This window comes from Anastrepha obliqua, chromosome 6, assembly GCF_027943255.1.
Source record: "Anastrepha obliqua isolate idAnaObli1 chromosome 6, idAnaObli1_1.0, whole genome shotgun sequence".
Taxonomy (NCBI): domain Eukaryota; kingdom Metazoa; phylum Arthropoda; class Insecta; order Diptera; family Tephritidae; genus Anastrepha; species Anastrepha obliqua.
In genome coordinates this window covers 61682579-61700948 of record NC_072897.1, presented here as the reverse complement: position 1 = coordinate 61700948, position 18370 = coordinate 61682579, and the positions used below count along the sequence as shown (strand labels likewise).

Below are 18370 nucleotides of genomic sequence, written 5' to 3'. Positions count from 1 at the left end.
CGCGAAGATGTCCCGGCATATTTGAGTATCATCAGAGTATGTTGGCTAATTAAATTTTACTGCCACGTCACCGAAATTTAGACAGAGAGAGAGGCGAATAAAGCGAAAACTAATTGTGTAAATTGAAGTTAGCAAATTGTGGAGAGTTGTGTGTTTTACAAACGACCAGGGGTGGCTTTCTGTAATTCGATAGTCGACACTCGTTTGCTCGACACTTTAATTCGATATCGAATGCGCGACGATCCCATTTTGGTTCCCGTATTTCGATATTTGTATGTACTATCGTTTTCATATTTTCGGAAGTGTTTGGAAAGTGGTTTATAGTTGTCAAAAAGTGCATGAAAGCAATAAAAATTAAAAGTAAATATGTACAATTGGCGCTATTTTTTAATATTGGAAGATTTTAATGAAGAAAACTCTTCAATAAATAGAAGGAGAATACGCGATGCGTCGAATCCAATGGAATTGCCCGATTTATAGTAAGATTAATACAAATTTCATTAAGTAAATATCAAAGTATTTCTTTTGCATAGCTTCGAAACAAAATACCGACTGACCAAGGAGGGTTTTATGTACGTTGTTTGTGAAATAAACCTTAGAGAAGGACTTAGGAGTACATATATACCTCCAATTTTGAGGCTAGCTGCAACGCTGGAGATATTAGCAGGTGGCGGTTACCAGTGGCAAACTGGCGGCGCACACACACCGTTATATATGTATGTAAATTTTTAATTTTATTTAGTATTATAAATTAGTGGAAATATTATTTGTATATATATATATATTTTCTTTTTTTTTTTATTTAATTTCCTTTTTTTTTTTTTTTTGGTTGATCAGACCTTTTTCTTGTCTTTATTTATTTATTAAACAATTTTAACCTATCTTTATGAACTTTCTGTTCTTTATTTTTGTTATTTCTTATTGTTATATTATCTTTATTATCTATATCTATGACCTCAAATGGTCCTATATATGAAGAATCTAGTTTGTGTCCTGCTTCATTTTTTAACCAAACTTTATTTCCTATTTCTATGCTTACATCTGATATTTTATTGTCATAAAATTTTTTATTTCTGGCTTTACTATTCTCTAGTGCTATTCTTGCTCTTTTATATGCTATTTCTAATCTAAACTTAATTTCTTTAGCGTAATCCTCTTCATTATATAATGGTTCTATTCTATTTGTATTATTAAAATCTGTGAACTGTCTTGGTAATCTTCCAAATACTAGTTCGTATGGACAATAGCCGTGTGTTACCGAGGGTGTTGTGTTGAAACAGTATGTAAAATATTGTATCCAAACATCCCAATCGGTTTTGTCTGTTGATATGTAAGAACGAACGTATTCATTAAATGTTCTATGACTTCGTTCTACTGTTCCTAAAGTCTGGTGATGATGTGCGGTAGACGTTATGTTATCTATCTTTAAATATTTGCACAAATCATTTATTATTGAATTCTTATATTCTGTTCCCATGTCCGTAATGAACGTCTTCATTGGACCGTACTTTAGAATAAAGTTTTCAAATATAGCTTTGGCAACAGTTGTTGCACTTTTGTTTGAAATTGGAATGGTTACTAAATACTTTGTTAGATCGCATATTAGCGTAACTGCATATTCATTGCCATTCTCTGATAGTGGTAATGGACCTATAGTATCTACAATTACCCTATCAAAAGCTATAATTGGTGTTTCAGTTAATGTCAATGGGGTCTTTATATGTTTTGTTGTTTTGGATTTTTGGCATTTTGGACATTTACGTACGTACTCTTTGACATACCGAGTCATGTTTTTCCAGTAGTAATGTCTTTTTATTTTAGCTAGCGTTCTTGTAATGCCATTATGACCTTGAATTGGATCGTCATGAAATTTAGACAGTATCGCTTCTTGATCTTTTTCTTTATCTATTAGGGTCACCGGCTTGAGTAGCGCTACTCTTAAAATATTCAGAATTTTATTGCCCATATTTTTAAAAGATTCAATTGAAACTAATTCAAAGATCTTTTCGCTCGGTGCCACTTTGAGTTGGCTAATCTTAAGTATACCGGCTTGCATTTCAAGCCTTTGGAAGAACTGACCGAAGTCAAGTTTTCCATTGGTGTACAGATCGCTAACATCAATTCTTGCTATAATTGTTCTTCCACGTTTCAAAAAACATATCTGATTTTTTATTAGCAAGGCCACTACTTTTCGTACTTCGTCATTACAAATGACTTCATATACGTTGGACTTAGAAGCGTTGTCAAGAGTTTGCGTAGGCAAATCTACTTGTACATTTCCTGCGCAGGATTTTTTCTGTCTATATTGTTGCCTGGTAGTGACTTTCAGGACTTTTCGGTTCATGTCAATTAGTTCGGATATTGTTATCCTTGATAAGGCGTCTGCCACGAAATTATCTTTCCCTCTCAGATACTCTACTGTAAAATCATACTCTTCCAATTCGAGTCGCATGCGTGTTAGTTTTGAACTTGGTTTTACCATAGAAAATAAATATGTTAAAGGTCTGTGATCAGTTCTAACTTTAAAATGTTTGCCATATATATATGGTCGAAAATGTGTTATTGCCCAATGTATTGCTGCTAGTTCTTGTTCTATAGTACTCTTATTGCTTTCACCTTTAGTGAATGCTCTAGATGCATATGCGACTGGGAGTTGGAGTCCATTATAGTTTTGAGTTAAAACTGCTCCACATGCTTGTTTGCTTGCATCTGTGATTATGCAAAATTCTTTGCTAAAATCTGGGTACTGTAATAAATTTGGTTGAACAAGTTTATTTTTTAAGTACTGGAATGCATTTTGGCATTCCGCAGTCCATTCGAAAGGAACGTTCTTTTTACATAATCTAGTTATGTGCCGTGAATAATCGGCGAAGTTTTTAATGAAACGTCGGTAATAATTGCAAAATGCAACGAATCTTCTAGCGCTATCTGCGTCCGTAGGGACAGGATAATTATTGATAACATCAAATTTTTTGTCATCTGGTAGGATTCCTTTATCTGTGCATCTGTGACCTAAAAACGTCACCTCGTGCATGAAAAATGAACATTTTTCTGGATGCAATTTTAGATTGTTTTTTCTACAAAGTTTAAAAACATCTGTTAAATTTTTAATCATATGTTGTTCAGAACAGCCAATGACGATTAAATCATCCATATAAAGGAATGCTTGTGAAGGCCTGAGAATGCTATTGTCATCATTCTCTGAAATGAGTTAGGCGCTATTTTTAAACCAAATGGTAATCGCGTGAAGCGATGTGAACCATTGCTTGTTGAAAAAGACGTTATGTTTCTTGAGTTTTCCTCAAGTTCAATTTGGTGGAAACCTGACATTAAGTCAAGGCATGAAAAATATTTAGCGCTACCCAATTGATCGAGAATATCGTCAATTCTGGGGAGTGGAAATTTATCTGACAGCAATTTTTTATTTATTTGGCGATAATCAATTACTAATCGCCATTTTTTCTCTTTAGAGCCTGGAAGAGCTTTCTTTGGGACTAACAAAAGTGGGCTATTGTATGGTGAGACAGACGGTTCAACAATATTTTGTTCAATTAATTTTCCAACTTGATGCTGGATTTCTTCTATTTGGCTATGCGGACATCGATAATTTTTTACGTATACTGGCTCATCATCCTTAAGTCTCAATTTTTGCTTATAAAAATTGTTTGTTGTGATTGGTTCGGTTTCAAGTCCGAACACATCACTATACTGGGTGCATATTTCTTCAAGTTGTTTCTTAAACAAAACTGGAAAATTTTTCTTTAATTTATTAATTACAGACTCCTTTCTTTTTTCTTTTGGATTTCGAACTAAATCGTAGTTCGAAAGTGATTCAAATTTTAAGTTGTTAATGCCTACTACTTGGCATGTATCTGTGGTATTTAAGAATCGGACAAAAGTATTTTGGGCTGTTGCAATAGTGTTTGCAACATAAACACCCGGTTTAATTTCCTGATTTGGAATTAAAATGTTTTCTTCTGCTGAAGACAACTCTATTTTGCGTATCACTTGGGATCTTGCTGGTAGAAGTGTCGAGTTAGTACCAGAACTAAATGTTATTGGGACGTAGACAGGATACGTTAGGTTTTGCGGTCTAATTATAAACCAATCCTCTGAACTATTGTAATCTAATTGGCAATTAAATCTTTTTATGAAATCTAATCCTATTATTCCATCGCAGGGGATTGCGAAATCTGAATAAAGTAGATGAAATTTGTATGGAATAATGTATTTGTCTGTTTGTAATTCCATCGAGACTAGTCCTTTGGAGTTTATTACTCCTTCTCCTATGCCTCGAATGTCTATAATTCTATTGATTTGGATGTCATGAAAGACATCAGAATTTTCTTTTATAATTGAAATGTCTGCACCTGTATCAATCAAAAATGTTATCTTTTTATTTGTTGCAACATTTTTGAATGATACGAAATTGTTGAGACTTAAGTTAACAGTATATATTTTATTATTTAATTTTGTGTATCTGGAGGTGTCTGGGAGTTTCCCGAAGTATTTTGGGCAACTCGGACATTATTGTTATTATAATTATTTCTGTTTTGCTCGTTGCCTCTGTTAGAATAATTTCTACCTCTGTTATTACCTCGACCTCCTCTATTGTTATATCTGTTATTGGTATTATTATAACCGTTGTTTTGGTAATTACCTCTTCCTCGGTAATTACCTCGGTTACCTCGATAATATCCATTTTGGCGCTGTTGGAAGTGCAGTACAGTATTTGACTGTCCTGTTGCTTCGGTACAGCTGTTCACAAACTAGGATATGGCATCATTCATATTATTGAATGTGCCTGCCTGCATGATAAGTTTTACCTTATCTAAAGCGCAGTTCTGTGTCATGGCCTTGACAGCAAGCGTTGTGCTGTATTTAGTGGCTAATTCAGGTGACAATCCATCACTGATATAAGCTCCCTCAAGAGATTTAGTTAATTTTTCTACCTCCTGGGTATACTGATTAGCTGTTTTACTTTTTTGTTGCAGATTTAGAAGTTTGGCAGATATTACTTCTACCGATTCTCCTTTCACTACTTTTGCAGCTACTGTGTCTTCAGTTCTAATCAAGTTTCTCGCATGGCCTTCGAGCTTTGTCTTTATTAGACTTATAGCTGCTGCTTCATGTGTGCCTTTAAGGGAATCTACTAGATTCAGCGCATCTATGAAACTTTGTAGGTTTTCGGCCTTTCCATCAAACTCAGGTATGAGTGATGAGGCTTCTTCTTAATTGGCGCGATAACCGCTTACGCGATTTTGGCCGAGTTTAACAAAGCGCGCCAGTCGTTTCTTTCTCGTGCTAACCGGCGCCAATTGGACACACCAAGTGAAGCCAAGTCCTTCTCCACCTGATCTTTCCAACGCAGAGGAGGCCTTCCTCTTCCTCTACTACCACCAGCTGGTACCGCATCGAATACTTTCAAAGCCGGAGCGTTTGTATCCATTCGGACGACATGACCCAGCCAACGTAGCCGCTGGATCTGTATTCGCTGCGCTATGTCTATGTCGTCGTAAAGCTCATACAGCTCAACGTTTCTCGCATGGCCTTCGAGCTTTGTCTTTATTAGACTTATAGCTGCTGCTTCATGTGTGCCTTTAAGGGAATCTACTAGATTCAGCGCATCTATGAAACTTTGTAGGTTTTCGGCCTTTCCATCAAACTCAGGTATGAGTGATGAGGCTTCTTCTTAATTGGCGCGATAACCGCTTACGCGATTTTGGCCGAGTTTAACAAAGCGCGCCAGTCGTTTCTTTCTCGTGCTAACCGGCGCCAATTGGACACACCAAGTGAAGCCAAGTCCTTCTCCACCTGATCTTTCCAACGCAGAGGAGGCCTTCCTCTTCCTCTACTACCACCAGCTGGTACCGCATCGAATACTTTCAAAGCCGGAGCGTTTGTATCCATTCGGACGACATGACCCAGCCAACGTAGCCGCTGGATCTTTATTCGCTGCGCTATGTCTATGTCGTCGTAAAGCTCATACAGCTCAACGTTCCATCGTCTGCGATATTCGCCGTTGCCAACGTGCAAAGGTCCAAAAATCTTACGCAGAATCTTTCTCTCGAACACTCCAAGCGTCGCTTCATCAGATGTTGTCATCGTCCAATCTTCTGCGCCATACGTCAGGACGGGCATGATGAGAGTCTTGTAGAGTGTTAGTTTTGTTCGTCGAGAGAGGACTTTACTGCTCAGTTGCCTACTTAGTCCAAAGTAGCACTTGTTGGCAAGAGAGATTCTACGTTGGATTTCAAGGCTGACATTGTTATCGGTGTTAATGCTGGTTCCTAAATAAACGAAGTCTTTTACAACCTCGAAATTATAACTGTCTACAGTGACGTGGGTGCCGATACGCGAGTGCGCCGACTGTTTGTTTGAAGACAGGAGGTATTTCGTTTTGTCCTCGTTCACCACCAAACCCATTCGCTTTGCCTCTTTATCCAGTTTGGAGAAGGCAGAACTAACAGCGCGGTTGTTAAGGCCGATGATATCGATATCATCGGCATACGCCAACAATTGTACGCTCTTATAAAATATTGTGCCTGAGCGATTAAGTTCTGCGGCTCGTACGATGCTCTCCAACATCAGGTTAAAGAAGTCACACGACAGCGAGTCACCCTGTCTGAAACCTCGTTTGGTATCAAACGGCTCGGAGAGGTCCTTCCCAATTCTGACGGCGCTACTGGTGTTGAGCAACGTCATCTTACATAGCCGTATTAGTTTTGCGGGGATACCAAATTCAGACATCGCGGCATACAGGTAACTCCTTTCCGTACTGTCGAATGCAGCTTTGAAGTCGACGAAAATATGGTGTGTGTCGATTCTCCTTTCATGGGTCTTTTCCAAGATTTGGCGTATTGAGAATATTTGGTCGATGGTAGACTTTCCAGGTCTGAAGCCACACTGATAAGGTCCAATCAGTTGGTTGACGGTGGGCTTCAGCCTTTCACACAATACGCTCGCTAGAACCTTATAGGCGATATTTAGAAGACTAATCCCGCGGTAATTGGCACAAATTACAGGGTCGCCCTTCTTATGAATTGGGCAGAGCACACTTAAATTCCAATCGGCAGGCATGCTTTCGTCCGACCATATTTTGCATAGGAGCTGATGCATGCACCTTACCAGCTCCTCGCCGCCATGTTTGAATAGCTCAGCCGGCAGTCCGTCGGCGCCCGCGGCTTTGTTGTTCTTTAGCCGTGATATTGCTATTCTCACCTCGTCATGGTCGGGTAACGGAACTACAATTCCGTCGTCATCGATTGGGGTATCGGGATCTTCACATTCTCTACGACATGCGCAGCTGTCACTGTTTAACAGGTTCGAGAAGTGTTCCCTCCATAATTTAAGATTGCTCTGTACGTCAGTCACCAGATCGCCGTCTTTGTTCTTACAGGAAAACGCCCCGGTCTTAAAACCTTCTGTAAGCCGCCGAACTTTCTGGTAAAATTTTCGGGCGTTGTTCCTATAGGCCAGCATCTCAAGCTCCTCGCACTCACGTATTTCGGCCTCTCGTTTCTTCTGTCGGATAATACGTCTCTCTCTATAGGCGGCATCCTTTCTTTCTGCGGCAGCATGACATTCCTCGTCGTACCAATTGTTTTTTCGGGCTCGCCGGAATCCGATTTCTTCTTCGGCGGCGGTACGTAGGGAACGAGAAATGTTGCTCCATTGCTCGTGCATGCCGGTTTGTTGGGAAGTGCTCTCTGAGAGCAGGAGTGAGAGTCGAGTGGCGAATCGTCTGGCTGTCTGTTGTGATTGCAGCTTTTCGATGTCGAACATTCTTTGCGTAGGTAGATGTACGTTTTTAGCTGCACAGAGGCGTGTGCGCAGTTTGGCTGCAACAAGGTAATGATCCGAATCAATGTTGGGTCCTCGGATCGTACGTACATCTAATACACTAGAGGCGTGTCTTCCATCTATCACAACATGATCGATCTGGTTTCGCGTTTTTCGATCAGGGGACAGTCAGGTAGCTTGGTGGATTTTTTTATGCTGGAATCTGGTGCTGCAGACTACCATGTTTCGGGCCCCGGCGAAGTCGATCAGCCTCTGTCCGTTACCGGATGTTTCGTTGTGCAGGCTGAATTTTTCGACTGTGGGACCAAAAATTCCTTCCTTGCCCACCCTGGCGTTGAAGTCGCCAAGCACGATTTTTATGTCGTGGCGGGGGCAGTGCTCATACGAACGCTCCAAGCGCTCATAGAAGGAATCTTTGGTCGCATCGTCCTTCTCTTCCGTAGGGGCGTGGGCGCAAATTAGCGATATCTTAAAAAAACGTGCTTTGATGCGGATTATTGTGAGACGCTCGTCCACCGGAGTGAACGACAGTACTTGGCGACGAAGTCTCTCTCCCACAACAAATCCGACACCGAATTTGCGCTCCTTTACATGGCAGCTGTAGTAGACGTCGCAAGGTCCTATGGTTTTCTTGCCTTGCCCCGTCCATCGCATCTCTTGGATGGCAGTGATGTCAGCCTTTGCTCTTACGAGGACATCAACCAGCCGGGCAGAGGCACCTTCCCCATTAAGGGACCGGACATTCCAGGTGCATGCCCTCAAATCGTATTCCTTATTTCGTTTGCAGGGGTCGTCATCAGTGTTGGAAGTTCTCATCCGAGGCTTTGTTGCTGTTTTCATTGGGGGGGATTTTTAAGTGGCGGGTCCCAAACCCAGCGCACAACCAGCTATGCTGGGATGCTTCGCCTTCTCACGTTAGCTCACTCCCGAACGGGTGTTCGAAAGCTAACCAGAGGATACTTGGGCTAATCCCGGACGTTGTGAGCTGCTTGAACCATATGTAGAAGAATCGTCCTGGCCACTCCCAAGTGAATGGCGATCAGTAACTTTCCCCACTTGCGTGGACTTCTACACATGGAACCATCCTAGAGTGATGAGGCTAGCTTAAGGAATTCCACAATTGTTTGTGCCATTGCTATTGTTGTTTCGCTTTCTTCAAGTGTATCAATGTCGCTTTCCGCTTTACCCTCTACTTCAATTATTGGTTTTGATTCGTCCAAATTTTGGAATTGATTTGGGTCAATCTCAATTTGATAGTAGGGATTTGTTGGTATTTGTAAGGTAATTTTGTGTCTTACACTTACATTTTCCAATCTTGTTTGTAATGAGCGTAATATTTTAAGACATTGATCTACATGTAAACTTGATATCTTGTGTTTGTAAGAGGATGCTAATTGACTGATATTGTTATATTCAGCTACTAGAATGGTTGTATGGTGGATTAGCGTATTTACACTTATTGTTATATCTTTGTTAATACATTTATAAGATTTTTCCAATTTTTCCTTAATTGAATTAATTTGTTTTGCTAATTCTTTCCATTCCATCACTCTTAGCGATACAACTTTACCAAAACTATTGTTGACAGCAATGAATTAATATATTTTGAATTTGGAAAAAAAAATTAAATCAGTAAAATGAATTTTAGACTTTATCTAAGTCGTTTGCACGGCTTAGATATCGTTTTTTTAAAGTACGTTTGTACATTAAGTAAATTTTGATTAATAAATTTGCTGCCGAAATTGCTACTATTAAAGCAAGAAGAACAATTTGAATGTCTAAATGATTGGTTGTATCGACAACTGATATAACATTCAGCACATTGGCTGTGTTATCCTCAACTTTGGAAGTTTTTCCTCCCATTTTTTTTAAAATATCTATTTGTCTTCTTTAAAAATTTTTTTTTTTTTTGTTTTAGTTATGGATTTGTCATTTCGTTTCTTCTATATATATATATATACAATTTATTAATCCCTTTTTGTTTTTTTGGTTTTCAATCAATTTTTTTTTCATTACTTATATTTGTTTTTACAAATATATTTTTATATATTTTTACTTCAAAAAAATTTGTTTTGTTATTATTTTATTCACTCGCAGGTGAATTTACAATGTTTCCTGCCTATATTTTGTACAGCCTTCCGACATGTACTCTAATCGGGCGAGTTCTCGCTCAATTTTACAATGTATTTTTTTTATTATAATAATATATGAAAATTAAAATATATTGGTGTGCGCACTTGGGAGCGCTGTCGGTCCTCGGTGGTGTCCTTGTCCTTGGCCTAGCTTGTAACGCTAGGCGGTGCCGGTGCTGGTCGCACAGGCTGCTGTGCAATGTTTGCACGTGTAGTTGCAGAAATGGCTTAAAACGTTCGCGCGCCAACATACAACAAAATTAAATTTCAACCAAATGATTTGGCCAAAAATACTTAAAGTGCCCAAAGTCGTAGTGGGAGGTGTGAAGCAAAGTGGACAGCACACAAAAAAAAAACGGGGACGCCAGTCAGCGACAGACGACGGCGATGGAGGGATAGCTCCATTACCAACAGCTATCCCAGAATACAAGGGACAGTGCCCGGATGACTGCGAGGGACCGCTGGACAGCCCATTCTGCAGCTACGTTTTAAACGAAAACTAAAAACTTGTCACGGCCGCCATGTAGGAATAAAAGGTGGTTCGTTATCTTTAAACACGTTTACTCTTTGCCTTTCAATATGGAACTGAATCCAATCTTTTATTTCAAAAATTACTTAGGCTAAATACATGCTGCTTATACATAGAGTTCTGCCGCTGAGAGCAGCGACAGAACGGGAGAGCGTAGTATGCATGTATGTATGTATGTTATTGTATATACATGCAGAAGGCATATATATAATGCGCTGGGACCGAACGGTCGAAGCGTCAAAGTGCTTGCATTGCAGATCCCACGCTGCAGGCCAGTCCGCATAAGTGACGGATCATATTGCTGCACTTATATATTTGATTGTATAAACATAGCAACAAAGTGTCGCTATGTTGTGAGTATGGCATATGACCACTTGATGTATTGTATACTCTACAATACTGTGGGCATATGCTTATTAGGCATACAACATACTACAGCACTTCAGTTGCAATTTGTGTCTCCTTTAGTTGCAGTTTCCTCTTTGCGATTTCATTGCTCTCTTCGAAAAGCCTCAACACTTCACTTTGAAATTTTTCTTGCTTTTCAATCTCTTTTTCAATTATTTTGATTTTGAGGTCTGAATATCTTTTCGTTTTAGCAGGTTGTACCTCGTCGATTTCCCCTTCCTCGCGTATATTAATTTATATATATGAAAAACAATAATGCACAAGCGCAAGAACATCATATCACATATGCAAGTATGCCAAATAACCTTGACTTATGTATGTACACATGTCACAGCACATCACATTCTTACAAGAAATCAAATACACATACGCACTAGTGAACGAGTTTCTTCCTAACAAGTGCAAAAACAATTCTGCTCTATGTATGTATATATACCCACTTTATGTCCTAGCATATATACATACATATACGAGTATACCTACTTGCCTTCTAAACTTCCTACAAAATAATTGTATTCATATGTTACTACATCCATGCACGTTCATACATTCATGCATATATGCGCGAGCACAGCGCTCCCTTCTTGCTTCCGTGTACTTTTGTCTTTCATCAGTCGATATTCCTAATATTATACTTACAAAAACACAATACTTTGATAGACGCAAAAGCAACAGCAAGCGCAACGCGATGGCCGCTTTGCCACCACACATTCTAAAATGTTCTAGAACACAACAAAAACACATACCTCACATGCGCATGGCGCCCAAAGCTAAAATCTAAGCCTAGCGACTACAAAAACAAACATTCGTAGACGCAGTCGCAGCGGCCATGATTCTATCAGCGACGGCGCTGAACAATTTAGGACAAAAACAAAAAGTTCATTCATAAGTTAGAGCTCATATTTCAATTTCATTCATAAAACGAGCCGCCCATATGCCAATTTTCGCGACCATTCGAAAATAGTCAATATTGGAATATTTCGCGTGGAATTATTTGCCAATATTTGATAAATCTTAAATTTTTGTCATGTCGAGTGGCCGCGGCTCGTATGTATGTATGCACCCTTATATGTATGTAAATATGTCTTCTAATTGTGCGACAGTCGCGAGTTAATGCGACTTCCAGCGAATCACACATTGCTGTCCGCAAAGCCGCATATATGTACCTTATGATCAGAAAGTACCGGGAATGTTTAAATTAAACAAAACAGAGTTAAATTTAAGGCAAATTTATATTATCTCCTTCAAAATATGACCCGTCTGAAGCAACAACACATGTGCCCGGCAGGCCGATTTGTATTCTCTTTGATCAGTGCGATGGCGCGTTATCATCATGCCAAATATGAGAATTGTTTGCTCACATTTCCGGCGGTTTGCAACACACAGCATCTCTCTAAGGTTTCAAAACGGATAAATAATTTTCTCTATTGACTGTCTGGCCCGATGGAAGGTACTCATGGTGGACTATGCCTTGGCAATCGAAGGAAACAGTCAACATCACCTTCCCGGTTCTTTTTGCTCATAGGGTATACATATCCCATCTTTTCACTGACGGACAAGAAGACGGTCGCAGTTGTTGTTTTTTGTATGCATACATTTTGCGTTCGTTGAAGGTTTGTATATATTTATATACATATATTTATATACATATGCGTGTATGCGCGTTTGGCTTTCTGGATGCATCCATGGATATTAGAATATTTTCTCATCAATATGTGTATGTAAGTAGTTCATATTTGACTAAAGAGATTAAATATAGGAATGCATATTCATATGATTGCCTTTATGGTTGTTTTACATATAAATTAATTCAAAAGAAGTATGAATAATGTTATATAGAAAATAAATTTCTAAATAACAGGTATTAGAAAAACCTGAATACACTATTTTAAATCAATTCTAATTAAACCATATATAAAAAATTAAATAAAAATATCGAACAAAAAACTGTGTACAGGACTTGAACCTGAGTCAAATATGGGACGATGTTCTGCATATACGACACGTCTTTCACAATTGCGCTAATCTACAATTATTAATGATCTTTTCTAAATCACTCATTTATTCGATTCGCAGTTTTATATGCACATATTCTGCGTTAGTTGAAAGTTTGTATGCGTAATTATATGCATATGTATGTGTGTTTGTGCGTTTGGCTTTCTGGACGGATATTAGAATGATATTTTCTCATCAATATAATTTGGATTTGATGAAATAGATTATAAACATATGTACATATTTTCTGTTTTGATTGATTTATATAAAAATCAGGTCATATCCAGTATGAACTATTTTATACCGAAAAGAAATTTCCATTTATAAAATACAAAAAAAACAGTATTTTAAAGAAGTTTTAATTAAAATAAACTCAAAAATTTTACCAAACTTTCCTGGTTTGAATTGTAAAAAAAAATGTGCGAGAAAAAAAATATAACTCAGGATTTGAACCTGAATTAAATACGTGCCAAAAAACAAAACGAATAATTCCGTCGACTTTAGCTTCTGCACCACAAATTAACTGCCGCGCGGCCTTCTTAATCGCAAATTTATTCGCTTCGATTTCCTTAGTAGTGTGCCGAAAAATCTTATGAACTTCCTCAGTAGTTTGGTAAACGCAGAAAATATCTGAATTCCTGTCCTAGCGTGGTAAGTAAATATAGAAACCCTCCACTCGCTTCACTCGCGTGGTAAATATCTGCAATTCCCCACTCGTGAGCAAAGTTGAATTTGAAATGACCTTAGTTTGAATCTACAAATTAGTACTCGAAAAAAGCTTGTTTAACATTTGCTCCTTCTCATTGCATTAACATTCTCTGATATAACTATGCGGGACTATGATCGATTCATAGTCGAGTTGCCGCTGAAACCTGAAGTGTTTTTGGGATAGTTCTGAAGTTTTTTTGTTCGTGTTCCTGTATCCGCGCATAGTCAAGCTTATTATATGTCATATCATCAATTTATGAAAGAGTCAAGTGTGACCACAATGCGTCGTTTTCAACACGTCTGCCACAACCACTACTGAAAAAGCGCTCAACAACACGTTTATCGTCTCTCCGCAACTGCAAAAAGATTTATATTTAGTACTAACACGTTCCCGAACACATCGCTATGCTGCAACCGCGAAGATGTCCCGTCATATTTGAGTATCATCAGAGTATGTTGGCTAATTAAATTTTACTGCCACGTCACCGAAATTTAGACAGAGAGAGAGGCGAATAAAGCGAAAACTAATTGTGTAAATTGAAGTTAGCAAATTGTGGAGAGTTGTGTGTTTTACAAACGACCAGGGGTGGCTTTCTGTAATTCGATAGTCGACACTCGTTTGCTCGACACTTTAATTCGATATCGAATGCGCGACGATCCCATTTTGGTTCCCGTATTTCGATATTTGTATGTACTATCGTTTTCATATTTTCGGAAGTGTTTGAAAAGTGGTTTATAGTTGTCAAAAAGTGCACGAAAGCAATAAAAATTAAAAGTAAATATGTACAATTGGCGCTATTTTTTAATATTGGAAGATTTTAATGAAGAAAACTCTTCAATAAATAGAAGGAGAATACGCGATGCGTCGAATCCAATGGAATTGCCCGATTTATAGTAAGATTAATACAAATTTCATTAAGTAAATATCAAAGTATTTCTTTTGCATAGCTTCCAAACAAAATACCGACTGACCAAGGAGGGTTTTATGTACGTTGTTTGTGAAATAAACCTTAGAGAAGGACTTAGGAGAACATATATACCTCCAATTTTGAGGCTAGCTGCAACGCTGGAGATATTAGCAGGTGGCGGTTACCAGTGGCAAACTGGCGGCGCACACACACCAGCAATGGGGCATAATACTCTGTCGAAGATATTTCGCAGCACATTATCGTCGATGGAAGAAACTCTATGCAACCAATGGATATCTTTCGAAAAAAACTTCCAGCCGTGCAAAGAGTGGTTCCATGAAAAATATAACTTTCCGGGAAGTAAGTAGTGCAATATTAACGAAATTTAACTTTTTTACTATTTTCATCCATTGCAGTTGTTGGTGCCGTAGATGGTACTCATTTAATGCTGTTGAGGCCTATTGAGAACGAACATATATACTTCAACAGGAAAGGAAAGCATAGTATAAACGCGATGATTGTAAATATATACTTACACTAGCACTTAATCCTTTTTTCTTGGAGTTATCGTACTCTACATTTTTTATTGCAGATATGTGACTATAAATTAAGAATAAAATTTCTTAAGTATAACAAAAAATTGTACTTCATTTCTCAGGTATAAGTCTTTCTTTTTATAAAAGGTAAAAAACTAAGCTTAAAGTTATCACATATGTACATAAACTAACTCATTATTAATACATTTTTCGTTTTAGCAATGCGATTTCACATTTCAGTTTTTCCAAGTCTAGCTCTAAGACTTGAACCTTCATTCTTTTATATTGCACTTCAGTTGCAATTTGTGTCTCCTTTAGTTGCAGTTTCCTCTTTGCGATTTCATTGCTCTCTTCGAAAAGCCTCAACACTTCACTTTGAAATTTTTCTTGCTTTTCAATCTCTTTTTCAATTATTTTGATTTTGGGGTCTGAATATCTTTTCGTTTTAGCAGGTTGTACCTCGTCGATTTCCCCTTCCTCGCGTATATTAATTTATATATATGAAAAACAATAATGCACAAGCGCAAGAACATCATATCACATATGCAAGTATGCCAAATAACCTTGACTTATGTATGTACACATGTCACAGCACATCACATTCTTACAAGAAATCAAATACACATACGCACTAGTGAACGAGTTTCTTCCTAACAAGTGCAAAAACAATTCTGCTCTATGTATGTATATATACCCACTTTATGTCCTAGCATATATACATACATATACGAGTATACCTACTTGCCTTCTAAACTTCCTACAAAATAATTGTATTCATATGTTACTACATCCATGCACGTTCATACATTCATGCATATATGCGCGAGCACAGCGCTCCCTTCTTGCTTCCGTGTACTTTTGTCTTTCATCAGTCGATATTCCTAATATTACACTTACAAAAACACAATACTTTGATAGACGCAAAAGCAACAGCAAGCGCAACGCGATGGCCGTTTTGCCACCACACATTCTAAAATGTTCTAGAACACAACAAAAACACATACCTCACATGCGCATGTTGCCCAAAGCTAAAATCTAAGCCTAGCGACTACAAAAACAAACATTCGTAGACGCAGTCGCAGCGGCCATGATTCTATCAGCGACGGCGCTGAACAATTTAGGACAAAAACAAAAAGTTCATTCATAAGTTAGAGCTCATATTTCAATTTCATTCATAAAACGAGCCGCCCATATGCCAATTTTCGCGACCATTCGAAAATAGTCAATATTGGAATATTTCGCGTGGAATTATTTGCCAATATTTGATAAATCTTAAATTTTTGTCAAGTCGAGTGGCCGCGGCTCCGTATGTATGTATGCACCCTTATATGTATGTAAATATGTCTTCTAACTGTGCGACAGTCGCGAGTTAATGCGACTTCCAGCGAATCACACATTGCTGTCCGCAAAGCCGCATATATGTACCTTATGATCAGAAAGTACCGGGAATGTTTAAATTAAACAAAACAGAGTTAAATTTAAGGCAAATTTATATTATCTCCTTCAAAATATGACCCGTCTGAAGCAACAACACATGTGCCCGGCAGGCCGATTTGTATTCTCTTTGATCAGTGCGATGGCGCGTTATCATCATGCCAAATATGAGAATTGTTTGCTCACATTTCCGGCGGTTTGCAACACACAGCATCTCTCTAAGGTTTCAAAACGGATAAATAATTTTCTCTATTGACTGTCTGGCCCGATGGAAGGTACTCATGGTGGACTATGCCTTGGCAATCGAAGGAAACAGTCAACATCACCTTCCCGGTTCTTTTTGCTCATAGGGTATACATATCCCATCTTTTCACTGACGGACAAGAAGACGGTCGCAGTTGTTGTTTTTTGTATGCATACATTTTGCGTTCGTTGAAGGTTTGTATATATTTATATACATATATTTATATACATATGCGTGTATGCGCGTTTGGCTTTCTGGATGCATCCATGGATATTAGAATATTTTCTCATCAATATGTGTATGTAAGTAGTTCAGATTTGACTAAAGAGATTAAATATAGGAATGCATATTCATATGATTGCCTTTATGGTTGTTTTACATATAAATTAATTCAAAAGAAGTATGAATAATGTTATATAGAAAATAAATTTCTAAATAACAGGTATTAGAAAAACCTGAATACACTATTTTAAATCAATTCTAATTAAACCATATATAAAAAATTAAATAAAAATATCGAACAAAAAACTGTGTACAGGACTTGAACCTGAGTCAAATATGGGACGATGTTCTGCATATACGACACGTCTTTCACAATTGCGCTAAACTACAATGACTAATGAAGTTTTCTAAATCACTCATTTATTCGATTCGCAGTTTTATATGCACATATTCTGCGTTAGTTGAAAGTTTGTATGCGTAATTATATGCATATGTATGTGTGTGTGCGCGTTTGGCTTTCTGGACGGATATTAGAATAATATTTTCTCATCAATATAATTTGGATTTGATGAAATAGATTATAGACATATGTACATATTTTCTGTTTTGATTGATTTATATAAAAATCAGGTCATATCCAGTATGAACTATTTTATACCGAAAAGAAATTTCCATTTATAAAATACAAAAAAACAGTATTTTAAAGAAATTTTAATTAAAATAAACTCAAAAATTTTACCAAACTTTCCTGGTTTGAATTGTAAAAAAAAATGTGCGAGAAAAAAAATATAACTCAGGATTTGAACCTGAATTAAATACGTGCCAAAAAACAAAACGAATAATTCCGTCGACTTTAGCTTCTGCACCACAAATTAACTGCCGCGCGGCCTTCTTAATCGCAAATTTATTCGCTTCGATTTCCTTAGTAGTGTGCCGAAAAATCTTATGAACTTCCTCAGTAGTTTGGTAAACGCAGAAAATATCTGAATTCCTGTCCTAGCGTGGTAAGTAAATATAGAAACCCTCCACTCGCTTCACTCGCGTGGTAAATATCTGCAATTCCCCACTCGTGAGCAAAGTTGAATTTGAAATGACCTTAGTTTGAATCTACAAATTAGTACTCGAAAAAAGCTTGTTTAACATTTGCTCCTTCTCATTGCATTAACATTCTCTGATATAACTATGCGGGACTATGATCGATTCATAGTCGAGTTGCCGCTGAAACCTGAAGTGTTTTTGGGATAGTTCTGAAGTTTTTTTGTTCGTGTTCCTGTATCCGCGCATAGTCAAGCTTATTATATGTCATATCATCAATTTATGAAAGAGTCAAGTGTGACCACAATGCGTCGTTTTCAACACGTCTGCCACAACCACTACTGAAAAAGCGCTCAACAACACGTTTATCGTCTCTCCGCAACTGCAAAAAGATTTATATTTAGTATTAACACGTT

The 18370-nt window shown here is 37.8% G+C and overlaps 1 protein-coding gene across 1 annotated transcript; it reads left to right on the top strand.

Moving 5' to 3' along the window:
* Positions 1–14612: 14612 nt before the first annotated feature.
* Positions 14613–15033, top strand: LOC129249805 (putative nuclease HARBI1). Its single transcript, XM_054889454.1, has 2 exons — positions 14613–14843; positions 14900–15033. The coding sequence occupies exons 1-2, from the start codon at positions 14702–14704 to the stop codon at positions 15022–15024; spliced, it is 267 nt and encodes an 88-aa protein (XP_054745429.1). The 5' UTR covers positions 14613–14701; the 3' UTR covers positions 15025–15033.
* The last annotated feature ends 3337 nt before the right edge of the window (positions 15034–18370 follow it).

Bases quoted from the DNA above. Each gene is read 5' to 3' on its own strand.
- LOC129249805 (XM_054889454.1), top strand. From the start codon at position 14,702: ATGGGGCATAATACTCTGTCGAAGATATTTCGCAGCACATTATCGTCG. The intron at 14,844-14,899 runs GTAAGTAGTGCA...CATCCATTGCAG, and splicing joins AAAATATAACTTTCCGGGAA to TTGTTGGTGCCGTAGATGGT.